Source organism: Perca flavescens, chromosome 21 (assembly GCF_004354835.1).
Source record: "Perca flavescens isolate YP-PL-M2 chromosome 21, PFLA_1.0, whole genome shotgun sequence".
Taxonomy (NCBI): Eukaryota; Metazoa; Chordata; class Actinopteri; order Perciformes; family Percidae; genus Perca; species Perca flavescens.
The window spans coordinates 10,766,957-10,789,949 of NC_041351.1; the positions used below are offsets into that span (position 1 = coordinate 10,766,957).

Consider the following 22,993-nt stretch of genomic DNA (forward strand, 5'->3'; position numbering starts at 1 on the left):
TTTTCCTTCTCAGCTGCTCCTATTTAATGTCAAAGTGTGAAACTGAAAGTGATGCCTGTTGGCAGCAGACTTCACCGACAGTATCTTTAGCAGCTGTTTGGCAGCTCCAAGACGTGGACAAAGCCTTTCTTTCCTCCCACAGTGAAAGCTCTCTGCTGGGGACATGTTAGCGCTGTCCAATGGGAGAGCTTCACCTGATGTAGGCTTTTTGACTTGGGTTTGTGAATGTGGGTTTAGTTATTCTAAGTAAAATGTTGTGCCTATTAATCAACTTATCAGACATTCTATTTTCATTTACCTGCATGTCACTTTACTACCAATAGTACTGTTCTGATATTTTTTGAATATCTGGCTGTCAATGCGATGAATTGGTAGCAATATGTCAATGGTTCTGATTTTCATTATACTTGACCTGGATGCAAAGAAGAGACACTGCATAGGAGACTGATTCCATGGGCGAGTGGGGTCTGAGGTTCAGTTTTTTGGGTCCTTTACTCTGTGATGTTTGAGGAGGCTTCTCTTCAACCAGGGAGAAGAGGAGGAAGAGAATGGAGACCAGATGGGGGCTAGGTAGCAGGCCTTCATCATGATCTCAGTCTTCTAGAGAAGATTAAAACCACATGACACTTCCTCTCATGGCAAGTTGCATGGGCAGGGCTGCCCTGATGTCTGAAAGAGGAAAACACAAACAAGCAGGCCTGAGCTGTGAGTGCCACCTGGTGGAGATTCTCACTTATTACTTTTATGGCGTGTTTTCTTTGTTAGGAGTTGGAGAAGCCCAGTCCTCCTCAGAAACCCCTTCCTGCCGATCCAAGGAGCTCTCGTCTGGTTCGAAGTCCCTCTGTAGTCCAGGGGCCTTCTGCTGTTTGCGGCCCTGCACCATTACCTGACGTATCCAGACCTGTGCGCCCCATACCACACCCCAACAGGTGAGTCCCAACCTCCGCCAGATATATTTAAAAACAACGCCGTAGGGGTGGGAATCACCAGAGGCCCCACGATACTTTTATTACGATACGATTATTGCGATTTTAAAATGCAATATTCTGCAATATATTGCAGAATTTCTCAACATCTGTTTTGTCCAAAAAAAAAAAAAAAAAGATACTTGGCGTCCGTGTATCGATACAGTATTGCCTCGGAAAATATTGCAAAACTATGCTGCATCGATTTTTTTTTTTACCCCCACCCCTACTGAAGCTGGTATCACTTACTGAGAGATTCTTATTTTATTTTTATTTATTTTTTACATATTTGTATTACTTTTCTCCTTCCTCTAGACCCAGTCCCAAGCAACCTCCAACGCTACCAAAGCCTTGCATAATCACCAACGTGAAATACAGCAGCTGAGACTTTGGCCAGATGGGACAATGTTGTGATAATACACAGAATTTGCACTATAAAAACTCTGAAAACCTTAAAAAGAAGGCGGCTTCTCTGAGTTTTGTATCAGGAGATCTTGCCGTGTCCCTTTGGTGCTCTGTCCCTAAATGGTGCTACGAGTCTGAGCTCAGGTACATGTAAAGTATTTATATTCTGTATTTATTGCCACGCAGTGCACTGTGCCAGACACTTTTACTACACGGTAGCAACTTAGAAGTTTAAATTTGTCCTTTGCATCAGTTTCACAATGTGTTCTTTCTCATTAACTGGTCTTTATCAAGGACAGTGAAGGGAGATTAAAAAATATGAAGAAAAAATAAAGCCAATCTGTGACATTCTAATTGCAGACATGATTTATTAATTGTGTTTTAAAGAAGGGAACCCTTTACATAATGGTTTTGTTTGTATACTACAGGGAGTTGAAAAAGAGTATTGTGCAATGACAGATGAGAACAGACAACACTTTTTCTTGAATGGTAATGCTCTCTGTAGCACCTTTGAGCCAATCTGATGAGGCTTGAAACAACTACAGAAAAAGAAAAAGTGGTATTACTGCAACAGTTCTGCAATTGGGGAAGAGGAGCTGTTTTTTTCACAGTCCGCTGAAATTCAGGTCTGTTTCCTTTGCGTTTATATTTCAGACAGGTGACAGTGACAATTTGTGAAATGTCACTGATTTGCCATTTCTTTTTCATTAACAAGACTCAATAGGTTCACTTGAGGGATCTGGGTACTGAGGTATGAACTGAACATGGATCTAAAATGAGCTGAGAGCAAGGAAGCATTCATTCGTCAGAGAGTAAAACGTCTGAAATAGCGCTCTGCTAAAGGTCGCGTGTGTGTTTTTGAGTATTTCCCAGTGTGCCTGTCTACACCGAGGACTCTGTATAAAACTCTATGATGAAATCACGGAATCACTAAGGACTTTCTTAAAGCTGTGTCCACACAGGCGTCATGGAGGCACTCACATGTAAACAGCCAGTGTCTGGTTACAGTTTTCATGTGTGGATTTTAACAACTTGACAAGGACAGATTTCTAGATCTCTTTCTGCCACTGAAATGAAGTTTCAACCAAAACGTTGTGGCAGTTACTCATTTTCTATATTTTGTAAATTTTTTATTTGGCTGTTGAGATGGGTTTTTTTAAAGCCAGTATACATGCCAGATACACACGCCTACATTAATTGTATTTGTGGCAATTATTGAACAGTGTTTTATTATTTTTGCAGAATTATTGTTTTACTGGATTGCAATGCAGCGTATATACATTCACACTGAGCAACTTTTCCTTTAAGCACAGCTCTTGTTCACAAATATGTAGCCTAACTTTGGACTTTTGTTACTTTTGATACTGTTATTTTTTTAATAATGCAGTAGTTTTACATTCAGTGCTTTGTTTACTTTGCTTTTTCAATGCTATGCTATATGTCCACTATAATAGACAGTATTTGAGTCCTGTCACCGGACTGTAAGTTATGTCCATATGTTCCTCGTATGTTGTGTTACAGGTGAACACATTTCCATGGAGAATGTTTTTTTTTATATAATGATTGTTTGATACATCATATGTAAAGAAAGAAATGTCTGTGTCTGGTCATGGTATTTTTAACACCTGTGCAGTATTAGTAAAACAGTTTTTCAAATACTTTTTGTTAATGATCTTTGTGCTTTTTTTATGCATGTTTTCACGGAGACTGGCGTCATGTGAAAAATCTATTATGTGCAAATGTTTAAATAGAATAGTAGTCTATATGCACACAATCAATGACAACTTCACACTTCCTATTTTGTAAGAATACAAAGACAGATTTCATACTGTATCAAATTTTAAAACCACAATTTCTTTGTATCAATGAGCCTTTCCTTTATGCTTGTGCCAAACTGCAACCATTAGCTTGAATACTGAATACAGAAATAAGTGCAATTTAACATTTTAATGCAGTCTTTATTTTCAGTCAACACTGACATCTGAGGCTAATTTCAACAATCTGAGCCTAAAAGCAATTTGAGTTTTTGACTTTAAGTCTTTGTAAGGGACATAGATACTGCTTCAATCAATACAGGTGTGGGATTGTGTGTTCACTGTTGCACATATTCCCTGGTGCTGACCTGATAGACGTGTGTGTGTGTGTGTGTGTGTGTGTGTGTTTGTGTGTGTGTGTGTGTGTGTGTGTGTGTGTGTGTGTGTGTGTTAAAAAAGGATGTTCAAAAAAGACTAGGCCTACACAAAAACACACAGATGAGAAGCTCCTGAAAACTGCCTCAGCCAACATCCTCTAATTACAAGGTCGCTGCTGAAGATAGATTTAATTTGTCCCAAAAAAAGGAAGGGGCTGGGATGCAAAGTCTAAAAAGTTTTTACAAAAATTGGCATGTATGTTGCCTAAATTCTGTGTTTAGTACTGAGTATTTGAACTACACTTTGGTGTGATTGACATCATTTACATATCTGTTTATTCTATGCTACTATCAGACACGTAGGCTTTATTTTTACAGTAGAGTTGCATTAAGGCTTGTTTAATGGTTAAGAGCTTTAGCAGTCGTCATTGATATTTAGAAATGTATTCAATTCAACATGTGTGAAGGGGAGTGATAATGACCCAACAACTCCCCCTTGTGGAGAAGCTGCAGCCTGTTGAAGGGGAGTGGGTGAACTCAAGTGTTTGAATGAGTTCAAGTATTTCCATTAAGTGTTTCACATCTAATGAAAAAGCCATCAATTAAAACACTACTTATGGTTTTACAAAGCCCATATTTAAAACCAATCCACCTCCTGAGTTTTATTTATTATTTTTTTATTACTTTCCTTTATAAATCTGACATATTTTATAATTTTGAGATGCTATGTCATATTTATAGCAATTTAGTAATTATGTATGTATTTGTGTTTAAGTGGCGTTAATGAGCTTCCACACAACTGCATCCTACTGGATAGGCCTACTCTAGAGAGATTATAGGCCTACTGCACATGAATTAATTGCCTAGTTTAAAAAAAAAACAACACAGTTATTCTTTAAAACATTAGATTAGAAAATGAAGGTGTTTATAAGGATATTTTGAAAATGATATTTGGGAACATTACCGTCAGAGTCCTTGCCACTTTACATGTGATTATTTTTTGGGATAATAATCAGGCGATTATGACAGTGGGCATTGACGCCCTGTGCAAATCAAAACACGTGTGAAAGCCACACTGGGAAGAAATTACGCGCCGGTGCGCACTGTGCGTCAGCCAGCCCCAGCCAGAACGACTCCAAACTTTTAACAGCTTAATAAATATAATTTTAGCAATTAAGAAACCGAGTGGAGGAATTCCGGTAATTTATCACATAATCCGTCCAAGTTCGCGAACATAGAATATGTGGTAGTTTTTTTTTTATATTTCCGACAGAAAAGAAATGGACCCGTAGCTAGACTGGTAGGAAAACCTTTGTGGGCTCTCGTCTGGTTTCAGAAATATATGTGTGTGTGTCATGTCGGATGAAAATAATTCAGCGGAGCCAGACATTTGCCCTGAAAGTGAGGAATGTCCTGCGGAAGATACATTTGGCTTCGGAGATGATCTGGAGTTAAATCAGTTCGATGGATTGCCCTTTTCCTCCCGTTACTACAAATTACTAAAAGAGAGAAAGAGTCTGCCAGTGTGGAAGGTCAGGTGCGACTTTAAAGATGCTCTGGTAAACAACCAAATGGTTATTGTGTCTGGGACAGCAAAGACTGGGAGGAGTACACAGGTAAGACTGTCAATAATATGAATATCTAATAAGGAAAGGAGGTAGGATTAAAACTAAGACAAGTGTGTTTTTCAGAGAGATTTTTAGGCTACTAAAGAGAAATTCACATTCAATTTGGATTTATTTTCAAGGGAAGTAGATGTTTCAATTCCCGTGGCCTTGGGGCGTTAGAGTTACATAATAGTCTTATCTCCCTTTACTTTTCCAACTTGTTCTGTGCTCAGGGACATCTTGACTTCCTTCCAGTCTGTATCCAAATACCAAAGCATAACCCAAACAAATTTGTATGACTCGCATGCAGTTCATTGCCACATGCTCAATCCAGCCTATTCAGTCAACAGCAAATATTAGACATCTGCTCCCCTTGATTTGATTTAAATGTGAAGTTGTGTTTTTCTGCCAAGCATCGCCATGTTTATCCTACTCAACAGCAACAACTTCTCTCTTTAAAATAGTTTTGATGCTGTGGATTTTTAATTTAATTTTTTTTCTCACTTTGACATGAATGAAAATGTGAGCTTGTGTGAACAGGCTGTCCAGCTCAGCAGATGCTGTTGTGTCACTGTCGCTCCAGCCTGACAACCATGCTTCACAAAGGCTCCAGCAGGGGTGTTAGGGGACCTCCTGCTGCTAAGCCCTGATCCACTGGAGCTGCCTCATGCTGTCAAAGCAATTTTGCATTATTAGCGATAATACCATAGGATATCTCCTGTCACTGTTTGTTTTGCTGTGTGCTTTAACAAAAGCACTTGGTACAATCATGAAAAGGATGCTTGCCACTGAAAAGTGGGGTTAAGTAAATAGAAAAGGAGTTGTAGAAAATAGTTTGACCGAGAAATCTGAAGCACTGTCAACTAAAGACATACAGTGAAGTGTAAAAGGTGAACAACATTTAGTGATTGTCTTTCAGATCCCTCAGTGGTGTGCAGAGTTCTGTCTGTCCGCCCAGTACCAGCACGGCATGGTTGTGTGCACACAGACCAACAGACAGCAGGCTGTAGATCTGGCCTTGCGCGTGGCAGATGAAATGGATGTCAACATAGGCCATGAAGTGGGTTACACCATCCCTCTGGAGACCTGCTGCTCTTCTGACACTGTTCTGAGGTCTGATCACTGAGCTGTTTAACAGCAGCACGCTTCAATGACACTTTTATGTCACCCACAAACTATCTCCTCAGTCACGTCATGGATGAAATGTTGAAGCTATTATTCTGAAGTTGCCACTTAACAAAAGTTACATAGTCTTGCTTTATAATAGCTCCACTATTAACCCCTCTGATGGCGTTTATCACTCAGGTACTGCACTGACGATATGCTGCTGAGAGAAATGATGTCAGACCCTTTTATGGAACACTTCGGGGTCATTATCATCGACCAGGCCCACGAGAGGACAGTAAGCACAGACATACTACTGGGTCTCCTAAAGGACATCCTGCTGCAGAGGCCTGAGCTCAGAGTGGTGGTCCTCACCATCCCGCCCGTGACCGACAAGCTGCTGAGCCATCACGGCAGCATCCCGCTCATCAGTCTGGAAGCCTCGTCTCCTGCTGAGGCGGTCCACAGCAACTGCGGCAACAAAGACTACTTCTTCTCAGCGCTCAGACTGGTGCTGGAGATTCATCGAACCAAAGATGATGGAGATGTGGTTGTGTTTTTTGCCTCAGCTGAGGTAAGAGATTATTGCATTCTTTTGTTTTTTTAAAGACTGCTTTTATTGGACCAAAGATGAGACTGGTTTAACAAACTTACTTTGCTTACAATAACTTCTGCAGGAGGTTAATTGTGCCCACAGCATCCTCCAGAGAGAAGGCACCAGGCTGGGAGCCGAGCTGGGTCAGATGGTGCCTGTAGTCCTGTGTCCACGCCGAGGAGGGCCACTGCCTGTCCTCACTGACCAGCCAGGCTCCAAGAGGTCCAGGATGGTTTTCCTCTCTACCAAACAGGGGGAGGATATTTGGTGGGCCACCAAGTCTGTAAACTTTGTCATTGACACAGGAGTCCAAAAAAAGATGGTACGTTTCTTTCCAACAATACGTACTCGCCTCAAATGAGTAATAAGCTGATATTAATTGGCATGTGGTTTGGACTTTGTAGGTGTACAATCCAAGAATAAGAGCTAACTCGGAAGTACTTCAACCTATCAGTCAATGTCAGGCAGACATACGCAGGCGGCTGTCTGGACCAACAGGTATGTCTGACGGTCTGCTAGCTGGACAATACTAAAGGGTCAAAAAGATGTTTCTTATGTTTTTCCATGTCCAACTGGTAAAAACATCCAGGTATATTGACTGTAACAATGCTGGAGGAAGACTACAGAGTTAATCAAATAACTTCATGTAAAACCACAAATGAGTGGCTTTACTGAGTTTAGTTCCATTTATTTCTTACAGGTAAATGTTTCTGCCTATATCCAGAAGACAGCCAGCTTCCTTCAGAGAACTCCCCACAGATCTTGGAGTCCAACATTACACCAACAGTCCTATTCCTAAAAAGGATGGAGATAGCCGGCCTTGGACAGTGTGATTTCATCGACAGACCAGGTGACGTAGCCTGCTATGGACACTGCACGTGGTTATCATTGAACAAGTATTTTTTATTCCCAGGTGACTGGTTCCCACAGATGAAATCTCTCTCCCACCCTAAAACACAGCCACAGAGGTGTATGTGGGAGTTTTTCTTTTTTTTTTTTTTTTTTTTTTTTTTGGGGCTAGAGGAAGCACGAATGAATTTGCTCTGTGTAGCTGTTTGGGCCCAGTCAGCCATGATTTAGCTGACATGACAGGACCCTGCTACTATTGTCTGAGCTCTAACCACCCCTAACATGAACAGAACAGGCTGAAAGAGGCCAGCTCATTAACCATTTTATGTGTCTTGTTAGGGCAGCACCAGACAAGTACAATGAAGAGGAAGTAGAGGCCAACTATACTGTAATATCTCCATATTCTTGCAGAATGTGGCACGGAAGTTACTTGCCCTAATATGCATATATTTTAATGTTTTCTTGTGTAAGAGCTATGTGGAATTTGTAAAGCTTAAAGCATGTAATTAATATTTAATGTGATTAGAGCAACTTTAAAATGATTGCGACAACATAAATTGGTGTTTGGTGAAAATGTGTGCAGCCTGTGTTTTTAGCACCTACCATGGTGTCCTTTTTGGATACTACCACTGGAGAGCATTGGGAACCTCCTTGTGGGAATTTCCAGCATTGAGAATTTTCAAATTCCACATATAGCGGCTCTACCACCCCCCCCCAAAAAAAAAAAAAGTACAGTTCCATACACTGAGCAAGCAATAAAAAGATCATATTTGTTCATACTATTTGCACTATAGGGATTCTTTCGTTTTTGATTTATGGAATTCATGTATCAAACTCATGCTATTTGATTTCTTGTTGCAGATCCAGAGGGGCTCATGCAGGCGTTGGAGGAGCTGGATTACCTCGCAGCTTTGGATGATGATGGCAACTTGTCTGAGATTGGCATCATAATGTCTGAAATCCCACTGGACCCTCAGATGGCCAAAGCTCTGCTGGCATCCTGCGAGTTTGACTGTGTGAGCGAGATGTTAACGATCGCAGCGATGCTGTCCGGTACGTATGCGTTCAAACTTCAATCAGAATAAGATTTGTTCCTAATGAGATCCTTTGATTGGTTTGTAGATTTACCAGGTGGACATTATTGGATTGGCTCATTTGCAGATGTACAAAGCTGCAGTTTCTCTCAGACACCCAATCAGATCTGGTCTGTGGTAAGAGTGGCTTGTCTCAGTGATATTGACCTCTTTGTTTCTTTTTCATTTAGCGTCAAGCTGCTTCCCAGAGCCACCTGCTGGCATGACCCACGAGGCAGTCCAGTGTCACAGAAAGTTCCAGCACCCTGAAGGCGATCACTTCACCCTCATAAACATCTACAATGCCTTCAAACAAAGCCAGAGAGAACAATGTAAGACCCAGTTAGTGAACAGAACCAATCTATTCTGATCATCCTCCCAGCAGTGTTTCTGAATCTGTTCTTCATTGTAGCAAAACAAGGTAAACGTTTGTAAGATAGAACCTAGTGTCATCATACCAACGCAGATTTATTCATAAATCACAATCCGTACACTGAGGCACTTTGGAAGGGCTTTACATTTCTTTTCTTTTTACAAGGAATTTAAAAACGGATGAATCACAGACAAAATTGAAATTATGAGATTATTTAAAAAATTAAAGATTGTCCAAGTGTTTCATATTAAATTATTTAAATAAACAATTTACAAAGCAATTAAAAAAACAAAACATAGTTTATGAACATTTTGATCCAATCTCCTGATTTTTACATCAACAACTGTTTATTTTTTATTTTAAGGGCCAATGTGCAGTATAAACAGATGAGTTTCATACTGCTGCCCAATGTTTGAGTTTGACCAAAGTACTATTTCACTGTATGGGTTCTTTAGACTTCACCGCTGAAAAGTGGTGCCAGGACTATTTCCTGGATTATTCCGCCCTGAAGACAGCTGAGGCCATTAGATCCGAGTTGACCGACACTCTGAACAGGATCGAGCTTCCCATCTCTGAGCCCTCCTTTGGAACCAAGACCAACACCCACAACATCAAAAGAGCTCTGCTGGCCGGCTTCTTCATGCAGGTATATATGGAAACTACATGTCACTTTTGATGAATTTGCCTCCAGTATTTCAACTGTATTGAAGATCGCAGTGTCTGTCCCATTCATAGATCGCTCGGGACGTAGACGGATCAGGAAACTACTTCATTCTGACACACAAGCACATGGCCCAGGTGCACTCGCTCTCCAGCTACGGGGCTCAGTCACAGAAGATGGGGTTGCCAGAGTGGGTTGTTTTCCACGAGTACACCCTGTCAGACAACAACTGCATGCGAACTGTCTCTGAAATTTCCCCTCAAGTGTAAGTCGACCCCTTTTTCCAGCTCACTATCAGAAATGTCATGCTTGCAAGCAGATTATAATTGAGTACTCATGGCTTATGTTTTCATGCACCAAACTGGTGTTTTTGTTATTACAGTAAAAACTGAGCCATTTTCTTCAATATAAAAATACTGTTTGTCATTTTAGGTACATTCAAATGGCACCGCTGTACTTCTTCTACAATCTGCCGCCTAGTGAAAGCAAAGACATACTGCAAGAAATGTTGGACCCAGACAGATCCAGAAAATGTGAAGACGGGAAACAAAAAGCCATCACAGTCAGCAGCGACGCCAACAGTGGCTGTGCAGTGTTGCCGCAGACTTATGACCGATGTGTGATTCAATGATCTAAAAATCAAAAATGCAAACTGTGATTATTGATTGTCACACGTACATGAGCAAAGGTTGATCACAAAATGTTGTAAATCATGAAGATCTTTTATTAACCAGGTCCAATACAACAGTTGCAGTTCCCTTCTGCCACAGTGTTTTCCTGAGTACTTGTATCTAAAGTTTTCTTGTTTCTTACCTACATCCTTCTCTGCTCTCCCCTTCAGCACTCTGTCTGGAAATGTGAGTATCCTGCTGGCTTTTTAGATTTTAATGAGCAGCAAAGGGCTTGCAGATGGATGTTGTCTGTTGCTGTACTTTAAAGGGAGAAGAAAACACCCCATCACACCTCCTGTGCACAGAACCAGATTCAAAGAGATGGTACAACAATTTGATGCATGTACAAGCTGCTAGAAGTACAGAGCACTTCCTTTCCCTTGTTTCTTATGCAAAGCTGTCCTTTTCATACCTTTCTCTTCAGGTTGATGTGATATGTAAAGGTCTGGTTTTAAAATGTATGAACAAGTTGACATGCTGCCAGATTAAGAAAGCAAATGATTGTCAAGGACTGCAGATGTATAAAGCATATTGTATTTTATTAATTGGCAAGAAATCTACAGAAATGCTAGAAAATCCTCAGTAGAATGGTGAAAAAATTCAAGTTACTGCGCCGGTTTTCACAAATGAAAATTGTATACTCCATTTTCCATTTCATGTCAGCAATCAAGATCAAATTTGTGAAAATCAGCTTTCTACCAAGTTACATTAAGGGGAAATGTGGGACTATCAATTCAGCACATTTCTAGAGCTTTACCATTCAGTAATTTGACTTAATGGCAAATGCACCTTTCGCTCCCTCCATCTGATACTGGATTCCAAGCTCCCACATATCGGCTGTTGTCATTAACACACAATTTATCATTTAACTGTCTTGATTAATAATCTTGTTATAAACAAATCCTTTTATAAAATATGATCTAGTGGTGTTTCTATTTTTATTCACATGATATAACAGTTTATTTCTGCAGTATAAGCAGGGTATGTGGGGATTTTCTTTTGCATTGTAGACCAGGAAATTTGTAAAAGCTGCATCTCTAAAATTACTATAAAAATGTGGTAATTGTCAGGTTTGTAATACTGGCACTGTTGTTGCTGACAGAACCAAAACATTTTATTTATTTTTTTTTCAGTCTCTTACAAGTATATTGAAGCATTTCCATGAGCCTGAAGGTCTTCAGTGTGGATGTCTTAAATTTATTGTAGAGTTCACACAGTTAGGTATTCTTTGAGTTTGGCCATGATAGCAGGCATTCTGTCTGCTGGTATCAGCATCACTGTCCTGAAAGGCTTCATGGGTACATCGTCAAACGACCACCTGCCACTCAAACAGGAGTCTGCCTCTTCCTGGACGGAGTAGTGGAACTTCATGGTGGCTTGCTGTAAGGAGAATACAGACAATGCTTAAATCTGCACATATTAAAACATATCTAATCAGAAGGTAGAACAGTGACGCTATTTGTTTCAGTTAATCAGATAATTTTAACCAAGATATATGGGGCTAGTTCACGTCTAAAGAACTAAAAAGTGTTATCCAAATACTGTATGTGTGGCACTTTCTTAGATTATCAAACATGTATTTAGCATCTTAGACTCTGCTTGCATTTACTTGACTTTACCTCATAGAAAAATTCCTCCTCTGCATTGATAAACATGTATTCGTCTTTGGGAGCTCCTCCTCTGGCTGGAATGCTCTTGCTTGCCTCTTTGCAGGTCTTGCTGATCATCAGACAATAGTGACACCTCCCACTGGGCTTATTTGTCCTCTGAGCTTCAGCTATTTCTTCCCTGAAGGACAGACAGAAATTCTGTTTATTTGCCTGCACAACACTTTCAAAAGACTGATTTAGTTCTGATCCCGATTCTTTTTTTATTCAAACCCCAGACATACTACAGATACTCCTTTAGCTGTTCCAAATTTAAATGCATTCATAAAAAGTTAACCCATCTTCAAAGTTTTATTTTTCCCTTTACGAAGCACCATTATGTCAAGTATTCATTTAAAACAGAAGAACTAACTGGAGTTGTGTGTGCAGTGGGAGGGCGATCTGTGGGGGTACGTTGATGAAGCGCTCACTCAGCAGTAGCCCCACGGGCTTGCTGGTGTCATTGAAGATCTGCTCTAGCTGCTCCGTCACACTGTGGGTAGCATTCTTCTCACACTGATCCATGATCAGATCCTTTACTTCCTCTACACATTGCACATCCTGCCAACATCAAAATTATAGCGCATATGTTAATTTCCTCCATTATCAGAGCCCCCAGTAGCCAATTAGTCTGTAAGGTTGGTGCCAGTAGGGTTACCTTTCTCTCTGTGAGGTTGAGCATAGAGATGAAGCCAAAAACTTCATCTGGGTCGTCATCATCGCTGTCTTCTGGCACCTCAGCTTGCTGGAGCAAAGCGAAGGGACAAGTGAATACATGTTAGAGTCGATAATGCAGAAAAGTCAGCTGCAAAATCTGAGATGAGGTTAAACTACGGTGCAACTCACCTTGATGACACTTCCAACATGATTCTGTTGAATGATGAGGTCGGTCATCTCTGATGTATTTACATGAGCCTTTAGGAAGAGCTGTATCCAAACAGAACAGTAAGTGACATCAGTGAGGCCACGCTTACACCCAACACATGACATATGAACATGATAATTTAGTCTCAAACCTGCTGTAAGAGTTTCTTGACGCCATTGAAGTCGTTGACTGAAATGGTGTGGGCTTCGAAATCAACCATGACCTCCTGAAAGCGAAATAATAACAAAGCAGAGAGCCGTTAACAAAAACAGAAACCTGCCTGTGTAGAAAGTTTTTAATTAATGTCAAGTAACGTTAGTGTTTCATGTAACGTTACTTTTTTTGAGTAAAGGAGTCATTTTTGTTTCACTCAAATTAGTAATTATTAAGCTTTTCAATCTTGGCTGACAGCAAGAGTAACGTTGATGCTAATGTGGTTCCTGTTCATGTTCCTGTTACGGTTAGCAGACAGCTGAGTTGACGTTAGCTAACTAGCTAGCTAGCTAACTAGGCCATGCACAGCATTCACATTCAAAGAACGGTTTGTTTTTTTACCTCATTAATCTCCTCCTCTGAATCCTCGCTGTCCTCCTCCCCGGAATCATCATCCTTCTCCGGATTCTCATCGGAGCTGTTGTCACTTTCCTCAGGATTTTCCCCCAAACCTACTGCTCTCCTCTTAGCAGAAGAAGCCATGCTTGCAAACAGGCAACACGCGTGTCAACTGAGTGGGCGGGGCAACGGTTAAAGTTCAGTTCACTGAGCATGGATGTATTAAGGGAACTGAGAGGTAGGAAACTGAAAGTCTGAAGCCGCCATTATGGCTCCCACTGTACACGACTTGCCATTTGCTGTAGCAACCTTCAGGAGCCACAATGTTGGCTTGTCGCCCGTCGCGAAAATGGAATAAACCATTTTAGAAAAAGGGGATAGTATATCAATTGTATATATAAAGTGTGCCTAAACTACTATGTTTCCGTTATAAATAGGTATAATTTACATTGTATAGTTTACCTATTGATTCTATATTTGTTAGAATAAATAATATTTTTTACAATGAACTTTAACAAATATGGGTCCTTAGTTAAATATTCAATGTTATACCCCCCCTTTTTGGCCGTGGCTGAAAGTTGTCATGCACTCAGCGGTAGGGACTACTAAAGGTACATGAATTACGTGTAATATTTTGTCTTTTTTGATTATCCGTTGTAATTCATATAAATGTACCATACAAGCCATAAATTAGCCGCTTATTATTACTAGCTAGGCATTACGGAAATGTTTTAGGGGGGTGGTTACGAGCTAGCTAAACTGTCATTCCGTATGTCTTGCTAGAGTAAACAATAACACCGAAGACATATGCCACGTCTTAACTAATGCTAGTTATATAACGTTACACAATACATTAATTTAACGACAAAGTTGCTTTTCTCTTGTTTCTCATATGCAGTCCAACAATCGTGACTCAACAGTACTGTTATCAGCAGGTTGCAAATGACAGTTTTAGGGTGTAGCTTACCTTGTCTTCACACCCTCTGTCCTCAGTGCAGTTTAAGTTTCTGACTTTGGCTTTATTTTCGACAGCAGCATTCATATTTCATTCTGGCTTGTTCTATTTTTTAAGGTATTTGTCAAGATGCACATACTGCTTCTCAAAGAGCCAAGAGATGGAGAGTCTGGACCTGATCCTTACATTAAGGTAGATGCACTTGTTTTAACAGTGTTGTGTATGTATTTTCAGCGTCTGTCATTACAGCACTCCACTTTTTTGCTTTGCATTTCACAGCAAATTTTGACAGGAATATATTATTTTGATTCCACAGGAGCTGGCATCACATGGACATAAAGCAACTCTCATTCCTGTGCTTTCTTTTAAATTTGTCTCATTAAACACCTTGTCAGACAAGGTAAATTCCATTGTTACAATATTTGATTAGTATTTATTTTATTAATTTACATATTATGCTTTTTCTATATGTATCTGTTGTTTAAGATGTCTTCCTATTTCAGCTTTTCCAACCAGAAAAACATGGAGGTCTTATATTTACCAGTCCAAGAGCAGTGGAGGCTGTAAAGATGTGCTTAGAAGCAGAAGAAAGAAGGGAAGGTGAGAGGATGCAAAGGAATTGCATTTCAAAATAATAATAATAAAAACATTTGTACCCTGTACCTCATTGATAAATCCCTTGGAAGCATGTGTTTGGTTAAATGTCTATCAATTCCGTGTACTGTGTTTCTGGACTGCTAACAAAGATTTGGAACAATTTCCTTGATTAACTGTTATCCTTTTCCTAATTATTATTTCAGAATGGAACAGCTCTGTGAAAGACAAATGGAACACCAAGCCCATATATGTGGTTGGGAAGGCAACTGCTGCATTAGGTGAGTTATTGTCACATATGAAAAAAAACTTTGGTTTTTGTATGTGCTTGTTATGTTAATGCTAATTCCATCACAGTGTGGCAGGCACCTGGTGCTGACGGGAGTGTGTGAAGTGATGTCACTACCCTCAGTCATTTGAAAATAGGTTGTACACAAGTGACAGTTTACTGTGACGTGCGGCATCTTCCTGATGTGTGCTTCACCTCTTTCTTTAGTGACACTTGATCTCTTTGTTGTCCGTTGGCTGTCAGAGTTGTGTAATTTAGTAATTGGAAACAGTTTACTAAATCATTCATTTGTGTAGTTATTCAGTAACATGTTGCTGATATCAACAGTCCGTATCTCATAATATAATCCCAATCCTTTCTGTGTTTTTTCCTGCACAGTACAGAGTCTGGGTCTGAACCCTTTGGGCGAGGACACAGGGACAGCAGATGTGCTATCACGTCTTATCATTGAACGTACGATATGACTTTATACTCACACATTCTTCACAGTTCAGTTTATTGGGAAATTTATAATTGTTCTGATAACTGATATGACCTTATACTTAATTCTCATCATAGGAGAGGACAAAAATATTCCACCACTTTTTTTCCCCTGTGGCTCAATCAAAAGAGAAGTCTTACCTACGGCTTTAAGGGAAAATGGTAAGCATTCTCCCCGATTGTGCCTCAGGATTAAGACTCAAGGTGATAAAAGTCCCACTGGGGCTACACTAATTATAAAATAATAATTGTGCTACCTTTATCACTGTGGGGATCTGTTTCTTTGCTTCCAGGAGTGCCCCTAGAGACGCTGACTGTCTATCAAACAGCTGAACATCCAGATCTGGAGAAAAATCTGAAGAACTATTTCACAGAGCAGGTAAAACCCCACTCCTTCTGCTATTTTAGAGAAGGCTTTTCTAAATGTAGCAACTGTTCATTTTTCTGTGCCTTTTATAGGGCGCTCCAGCCAGCATAGCTTTCTTCAGTCCATCGGGAGTGAGGTTTTGCCTAGAAGTGGTACAGAGGCTGTCAGGTGAACAGCTGACACAAATAAAGGTACATTCTCCTCATAGGCACACACATAAAATAATGCATGAATCTGTAGTACTTCAGTGCCTCTGACAGTCACTTTAACTACTTTGTTTTCAGTTTGCAGCCATAGGGCCTACTACACAAGACGAAATGAAAGCAGAAGGCCTGTGTGTCAGCTGTACTGCAGAAAAGCCAACAGCTGAACACCTGGCTGCAGCGATAGCCAAAGCTCTACAGTAACCACCCTCAGACAGCTCTTAAGTCCATCCACTTTATCTTCTTTCTTGGTGTATTCTGTATGACTGCTGTATTCTCTATACTTATTATTTTTATTATTATGTATTGTCATTTGTCTGTTTTACTTTTACAGTACTAGTTTTGTTTGTATGTCGGCTAACTTGGTAATTAGCTTTTTTGCTATAAAAACGTCAAAAAATGTAAGTGAATATATTTATATTGTGAAAATAAAATTGGGTCAGTGTACTGATATGGAAAGTTTGGTCAGTGGCATTGTAAGACAGTGTGTGTGTGTGTGTGTGTGTGTGTGTGTGTGTGTGTGTGTGTGTGTGTGTGTGTGTGTGTGTGTGTGTGTGTGTGTGTGTGTGTGTGTGTGTGTGTGTGTGTGTGTGTGTGTGTGTGTGTGTGTGTCCTAACAAGTGTCAGCAGAAGTCATGGCTGTCCTATTGTCCACATGAAAGTGAAGGTTTCAACTTCTTTCCACAGGTCAACAGCAGTGCATTTAAAACCAGTGGAGCGTGTATAACACATCCATACAATTCAGTCAAATTGAGCAGTTGGAGACAGTAAAGAGAGGTTTACTTTTCACACAAAGCTGAAGAAAGTGGGATACGTCCATATAGTCGCACCTGTAGATGGGTGTGGAGAAACTCAGGATCTGCCTATAAAGCACTGTGGCTTCTCACTTGTATATAGTTACATGAGTAAAACCAATGCCACGATGCTGACTTTTATCCAGCTGATGATTTTGCATCTTTGGACGAGCATTAGCTCAGCTGATGCAGAGAAACTTTTCCACAATCGGGATCATTCTGATGTGCAGCCCTTTAATTCTCACCAAGCCGAGGTTATAACAGACAAGTACACAGCAGAGGTACAAATCATTACCATTTTTTCAATTGCTCTGTTTGTTAAACTTCATTTTATGATTGATTGATTAAAGGAGCCATATGATGTCACTCATGTCTTGTTATAGTTATTTCTCTCTAGATATGGATTCATTAAGCCGGTGAACTGGGAGGAGATCCAGTTTGAAGATTCAGACGCCTCTTTTAATGACGACTTCCTGGATGATCTTCACGACACGATCCAAGAAGGAACATCAGTGCATCACTCAAGGGATGCTCCTCAGGATGGCGAACACGATGACCACAACAGTCTAACTGAGAGCCAAGCGTTTATTTCAGCACTTAAAGAGTTTCAGACGCTATCAGGCCTGCCTGCCACAGGTGTATTTGATGAGGCCACCAAGGCGGTAATGAACAAACCGAGGTGTGGAGTCCCTGACAAGGAGATTAACCTGGACACCCCTGTAGCACCTGAGAACAGCAGTGCCTCAGATACTGAAAACAGTTTCAGTGACGCTTTCAATGAGACTGATAGTAACAACACAATCAGTGACTCTTCTTTTGGTACTGCTAACTCCTCTGTAGACGACATATTCAACGTTAATGACACAGAAAGTGTTTCCAATGACACCAGCATGAATTACACAGACTTGAACTTAATTGATCACGTTGTAAACAACACTTCTCTAAACAGCTCACGTGAAATCAAAACGGACAGTCAAATGGTAAATGGCAGCATGAACGCCCATCAGAGCGAAGCTGTGCGACGCAGGAAACGTCACCTCGCCACTCTTGTGTCCAAAAGCAGGCACAAGAGAGATTTGAGTGAAACGGGTTACATGGCCTTTTCTAAGCAGATGTTGAAATGGAGGCTGATAGGAGAAGGCTACAGTAGTCAGTTGTCCATTGAAGACCAGAGGTACATCTTCAGACTGGCCTTCAGGATGTGGAGTGAAGTGTCTCCGCTGGAGTTTGTGGAGGATACACGTTCCCCACTGGAGGATGTTGATATCAGGCTAGGCTTTGGCACAGGTAGGTCTGACTCAATTACATACACACTTATGGAAAACATTTTTTTTTTGTTGAGGGAATTAGTGAAAATTGTATGTTATCTTTTACTACTACTGTTATTTTCAAGATATAATCACTTCACAATCACTTATACTGTATACAAAAACTAAAGTACAGTACAGAGGTTTTTCACTCACTCAGTCAGATATTTACAGAAAATACACAATTCACATTTTATAATTAATTCTTGGGGGGAAAAATGTAATGTTAAGAACCAACATATGTTAGCTGTAATGGCCATCATCAGTCTTCTATACAGCAGGAATATGTTGGTTTGGTACATTAAAGCAGCCTGCCGTGTGAAGTACTGTGCTGATAATGTTTTATCAAATTGATTGAGAAATGAATGCATCTTTTTTTTCCCTTCTGTGCCACTATATTTCTCACAGGTAGGCATCTTGGTTGCAATCAGAGATTTGATGGCACTGGTCAAGAATTTGCCCACGCCTGGTTCCTGGGTGATATACACTTCGATGACGATGAACATTTTACTGCTCCCAATGCTGGCAGTGGGATCAGCCTTCTCAAAGTAAGCATCATCAAAGGAATCATCCGATGTATAATGGAAAAGAATAATCTGGGGTTTCATTCTAAAAAGATTTCTTAATTTCCTATGTATTAGGTAGCAGTTCATGAGATCGGCCATGTTTTGGGTCTCCCCCACTCATACAGAGCTGGCTCAATAATGCAGCCCAGCTATCTGCCCCAGGAGTCAGGCTTTGAAATGGACTGGATGGACAGGAAGGCCATACAGCACCTCTATGGTACATGGATACAGCACCATCTAGTGGACACACACACACACACACACACACACACACACACACACACACACACACACACACACACACACACACACACACACACAGAAATAGATTCAGACAGACAGACAGACAGACAGAAATAGATTCAGGTTTATTTACATCATGTGTCAAAGTCAAGGCCCACGGGCAAACTTTGATCCGGCCTGTATATCAATTCAGGTTCCCAATAACTTTTTGCCTGCCTAGTTTTTGTTGCTTTTTCCGACAGTCTTGGCGCATATTTTGACATTTTTCAATGTTATTTACCCTTTTTTTTAGATGTTTTTGGGGATTTTTATTCAAAACATTTGGTGTTTTTGTTCGACATTTTTGGTGCTTTTCTCTACGTTTTTGGCCCTTTTCCTTAATTTTTTACACTATTTCTGACAGTTCTGGTGCTATTTTCATCGTTTTTCATTGTCAACAAACTATGTCTGGCCCTCAATGTAATTCTCTTTTTCCAGGGTGGTCCTTAGAGAAGTTGAGTTGACACTCCTGATTTACATACTTACAGATTGACACAAAACCAATTTGTTTTCTATATGCTTTTGTTTGAACCCAGGGGGATGTAACGGTCAATTCAACACAGCATTTGATTGGATAAGAAAGGAGAAGACGCCCTATGGGGAGGTGGTCATCCGCTTTAACACCTATTTCTTGCGAGACGGCTGGTACTGGCTGTATGAGAACAGAAATAACCGAACACGCTATGGAGATCCAGTTGCACTGCAGGTTGGCTGGCGTGGAATTCCCATGGATGGAGTGGATGCTTATGTGCATGTGTGGTCCAGAAAAAGAGATGCTGTTTACTTCTTTAAAGGTAAGCCCCAAAAAGAAGCCTACATAAGTTAATACTTTATGTACAAACATGTTGTGTAGTTCATTTTTCATTATATAGCTCTATTTGATAAATGGTGTTTTTGTGTACAGGTGCTCAGTTCTGGAGGTATGACAATGAGAATGATCAGGTGTTCAGACAGGACCCTGAAGGCCACCGCTATCCAAGGCTAATCTCTGAGGGTTTCCCAGGGGTGTTCAGTCCCATTGACACAGCCTTCTATGACAGGAGGGACTCTCGCATCTACTTCTTCAAAAACACTCTTGTAAGAAATGCAACCTTATCTTCTTTTTGACACGTGACACAGATTAGTTAAATGAGGTAGGTTAGAAACCACAATAGCGTTGGGGATTGTGTGAGAGAAGGCCAGTGAAGTGACAGTTTAAGGGATTAAATCAAGGCTGGATTGCCGACCAGGCAATGTGGGCAACTGCCGTAGTGTCACAGACCACCGCAAAAGCCCCATGTTCACTGTGTGTCAAGTTTTGGTTATTTAATTTAATTGGTTATTCAATTTAATTAATTTTAAATTGGTTTGGGAATATCAACTAAGGCCAATCCTGCATTATTACATTACCATTAATCATTTTGTGGCGCTGTTTGTAAAGGGAGCCTCTGTCAAAATCTTACAAAACCTGTTAAGAATTCCTTACATTGTGCTAATCTAATTACCACAAATTAATTGAAACACAGAAAACCTGAGGCACACACTATATTTTACACAGGAAGGCATCTGAGTTGCAATCAGAGGTTTGATAGCACTGTTCAAGAATTTGCCCATGCATATTATTACAGCATTAGACTACTTGGTTTCTGGGTATATTATTTAGCTGCCATGTATAGTCTAATGTGTGCTCAATGGGAACAAAGAGGCAACAAGGCACAAACATAATACACAGTAAGTATTATATATGTATACATAAGCAAAGTCTTGGCGGGACCAAAGCCCAAGCTAATTAATTGTTTCTCAGCATTATGAGGGAACATATTAATGCAAACAAAGCTGCTACACTTCCTCAGCGATTTCTTTGTGCGCTGTAATTGAATTGATTTCTATATAAGAGGGAAAACAATTATCTGTTCAAACAGGTGTATGCATTCGATGTGGAAGCCAACAGCTTGGCAAGAGGCTTCCCCAAAAACATCAGAGTTTTTTTCCCTCCAGTGGTGAGTGGAGACCATCCAGATGGCAACATTGACGCTGCCTACTTCTCCTACACCCACAATGCCATCTTTCTACTCAAGGGCACACGCTTTTGGCAGGTGGTGGGCAGCCGCGATCGCTGGCGCCGGCCCTTTCTGCCACGAAATGGCCTGCTTCCACACAAGGAGGTGGATCAGCACTGGTTCGACATCTGCAATGTTCATCCCACTGCACTCAAACTAACCCGCTGAGTTTGCTGAAGCAGAGATCCATTAAACCCTACTAATGTGTACTGATGTGGACTACTGATATTCATCTGTTGTGGTATGTATACATGCTGTCATATGTGTGTAGACAAAGATTGTCTTCTCTTTTTTTATGTTTATCCATAATTCAAGAACTTAGACAAAAAACAACTGAATATTTCTGTTGGCTCACTTTCAACGAGGTGTTGTTAATACATCAGCTGCTCTGTCTGTCTCTCACATAGAGGTGCCAAATGCATATTGGCATGAAAACTATCCTAAAGGACCTTTTATGATTAAGATATTTAGAGCATTACTGAAAATATACTTTTTCATAGAATGGTTACTTATTCTTTATACACCTTTATATTGAGAACTATAGTGACTTCTCTTATCGGATATATTGGACCTATATCTTTTGAAGAAAGACGTGTAAAAATATCTGTACTATTATGCATGAATAAAATTGTAAATGTATTCAGAAGACTGTGGTTTCTGGGTGAAGTTACAGATTGAAGAAGACTTTTATGTAGTGGTTTAAAACGTATATCATCAGAAATATTACACACAATGGATGGAAACATTAATCCAGATTCCTCAGGTTTCTTATTTGCGCAATATATTGCTGGGAGGATACAAAATTATAACCAGATCCACTCGTTGCCCTGTGATGATGATAGAAGTGTAGGTCCATGTGGTCCCATGGCCTCCTGTAGCTCGACTGTCTGATCTCAGCATATCTGCACTGAATGTATGAAACTATCGCTTCCCTCTTAATCACCTGCAGAAGTTCTAATCTATAGCTGCCTGCAGGCAAGAAAGAAGATCACGTCAATTCATTAAAGTCAAGTCAATTTAATTTCTATAGCATGATATCACAAATCACAAATTTGCCTCAAGGGCTTGGAAATCCATGATACGGGTGGCTGTGGCTCAGTGGTAGAGTGGTTGTCTGTCAATCGGAAGGTTGGTGGTTCGATCCTTGGCCCTGCAGTCCCATGTCGAAGTGTCCTTGGGCAAGACACTGAGATGTTGCGCATCGGAGTGTGAATGTGTGTGAATGATCATCTGATGAGCAGGTGGCACCTTGTACGGCAGCCTCGGCCACAGTGTGTGAATGGTGAATGGTTCCTGTACAATGTTAAAGCGCTTTGAGTAGTCGTTGAGACTAGAAAAGCGCTATATAAGAACAGTCCATTTACATTTACAAAAATCCCTTCAATGCTCTGATTCATCCCCTGCAGTGCAACAAGCTTTTGGTCTGACCTGGAAGAAAACAATATAAGCTTTATCAATAAAAACCTGGAGTTGGTGAAAAACATCTAACCAAGTGATTTGTTTCTTTGAATTCCCTCTTGTTAAGAAGTGTATGGTAAATGATTTACACACTATCAATCCAAAAAGACCTGATTCAAATTGAGATTGAAGCAAAAATGATTGAAAAAGGGACTAGCCTTA

General features: G+C 40.3%; 5 protein-coding genes across 7 annotated transcripts in view; 4 read left to right on the top strand and 1 right to left on the bottom strand.

The window, feature by feature from the left end:
- adam12a (ADAM metallopeptidase domain 12a) overlaps positions 1-3,028 on the top strand; it is a 74,638-nt gene extending 71,610 nt beyond the window's left edge. For both annotated transcript variants that reach the window (XM_028568723.1, XM_028568724.1), the window contains exons 22-23: positions 766-929; positions 1,281-3,028. In XM_028568723.1, coding sequence (XP_028424524.1) covers positions 766-929; positions 1,281-1,350 — 234 coding nt within the window. In that variant the 3' untranslated portion in view covers positions 1,351-3,028. The remainder of the gene's footprint in view (positions 1-765; positions 930-1,280) is intronic.
- Positions 3,029-4,529: 1,501 nt separating this feature from the next.
- On the top strand, positions 4,530-11,353 carry dhx32a (DEAH (Asp-Glu-Ala-His) box polypeptide 32a). Of its 2 annotated transcripts, none has more exons than XM_028567764.1 (11): positions 4,530-5,117; positions 6,028-6,221; positions 6,414-6,786; positions 6,890-7,129; positions 7,212-7,305; positions 7,532-7,657; positions 8,518-8,709; positions 8,921-9,061; positions 9,558-9,748; positions 9,838-10,028; positions 10,196-11,353. In XM_028567764.1, the coding sequence occupies exons 1-11, from the start codon at positions 4,857-4,859 to the stop codon at positions 10,392-10,394; spliced, it is 2,202 nt and encodes a 733-aa protein (XP_028423565.1). In that variant the 5' UTR covers positions 4,530-4,856; the 3' UTR covers positions 10,395-11,353. The 2 variants fall into 2 exon arrangements, with proteins under 2 accessions (XP_028423565.1, XP_028423564.1); XM_028567763.1 differs by having other exon boundaries at positions 4,531-5,117; positions 7,508-7,657.
- Positions 11,354-11,610: 257 nt separating this feature from the next.
- bccip (BRCA2 and CDKN1A interacting protein) lies at positions 11,611-13,843 on the bottom strand. Its single transcript, XM_028567765.1, has 7 exons — positions 13,501-13,843; positions 13,097-13,171; positions 12,927-13,007; positions 12,739-12,825; positions 12,454-12,641; positions 12,054-12,222; positions 11,611-11,814 (listed from the first exon to the last, which is right to left on the bottom strand). The coding sequence occupies exons 1-7, from the start codon at positions 13,639-13,641 to the stop codon at positions 11,644-11,646; spliced, it is 912 nt and encodes a 303-aa protein (XP_028423566.1). The 5' UTR covers positions 13,642-13,843; the 3' UTR covers positions 11,611-11,643.
- Positions 13,844-14,024: 181 nt separating this feature from the next.
- On the top strand, positions 14,025-16,824 carry uros (uroporphyrinogen III synthase). The gene is made up of 10 exons (XM_028568136.1): positions 14,025-14,108; positions 14,570-14,644; positions 14,769-14,852; positions 14,956-15,052; positions 15,253-15,327; positions 15,714-15,788; positions 15,894-15,977; positions 16,109-16,194; positions 16,275-16,373; positions 16,467-16,824. The coding sequence occupies exons 2-10, from the start codon at positions 14,582-14,584 to the stop codon at positions 16,587-16,589; spliced, it is 786 nt and encodes a 261-aa protein (XP_028423937.1). The 5' UTR covers positions 14,025-14,108; positions 14,570-14,581; the 3' UTR covers positions 16,590-16,824.
- A 483-nt stretch (positions 16,825-17,307) lies between these two features.
- Positions 17,308-21,936, top strand: mmp21 (matrix metallopeptidase 21). Its single transcript, XM_028568549.1, has 7 exons — positions 17,308-17,460; positions 17,563-18,466; positions 18,895-19,034; positions 19,128-19,269; positions 19,871-20,128; positions 20,239-20,411; positions 21,236-21,936. The coding sequence occupies exons 1-7, from the start codon at positions 17,308-17,310 to the stop codon at positions 21,539-21,541; spliced, it is 2,076 nt and encodes a 691-aa protein (XP_028424350.1). The 3' UTR covers positions 21,542-21,936.
- The last annotated feature ends 1,057 nt before the right edge of the window (positions 21,937-22,993 follow it).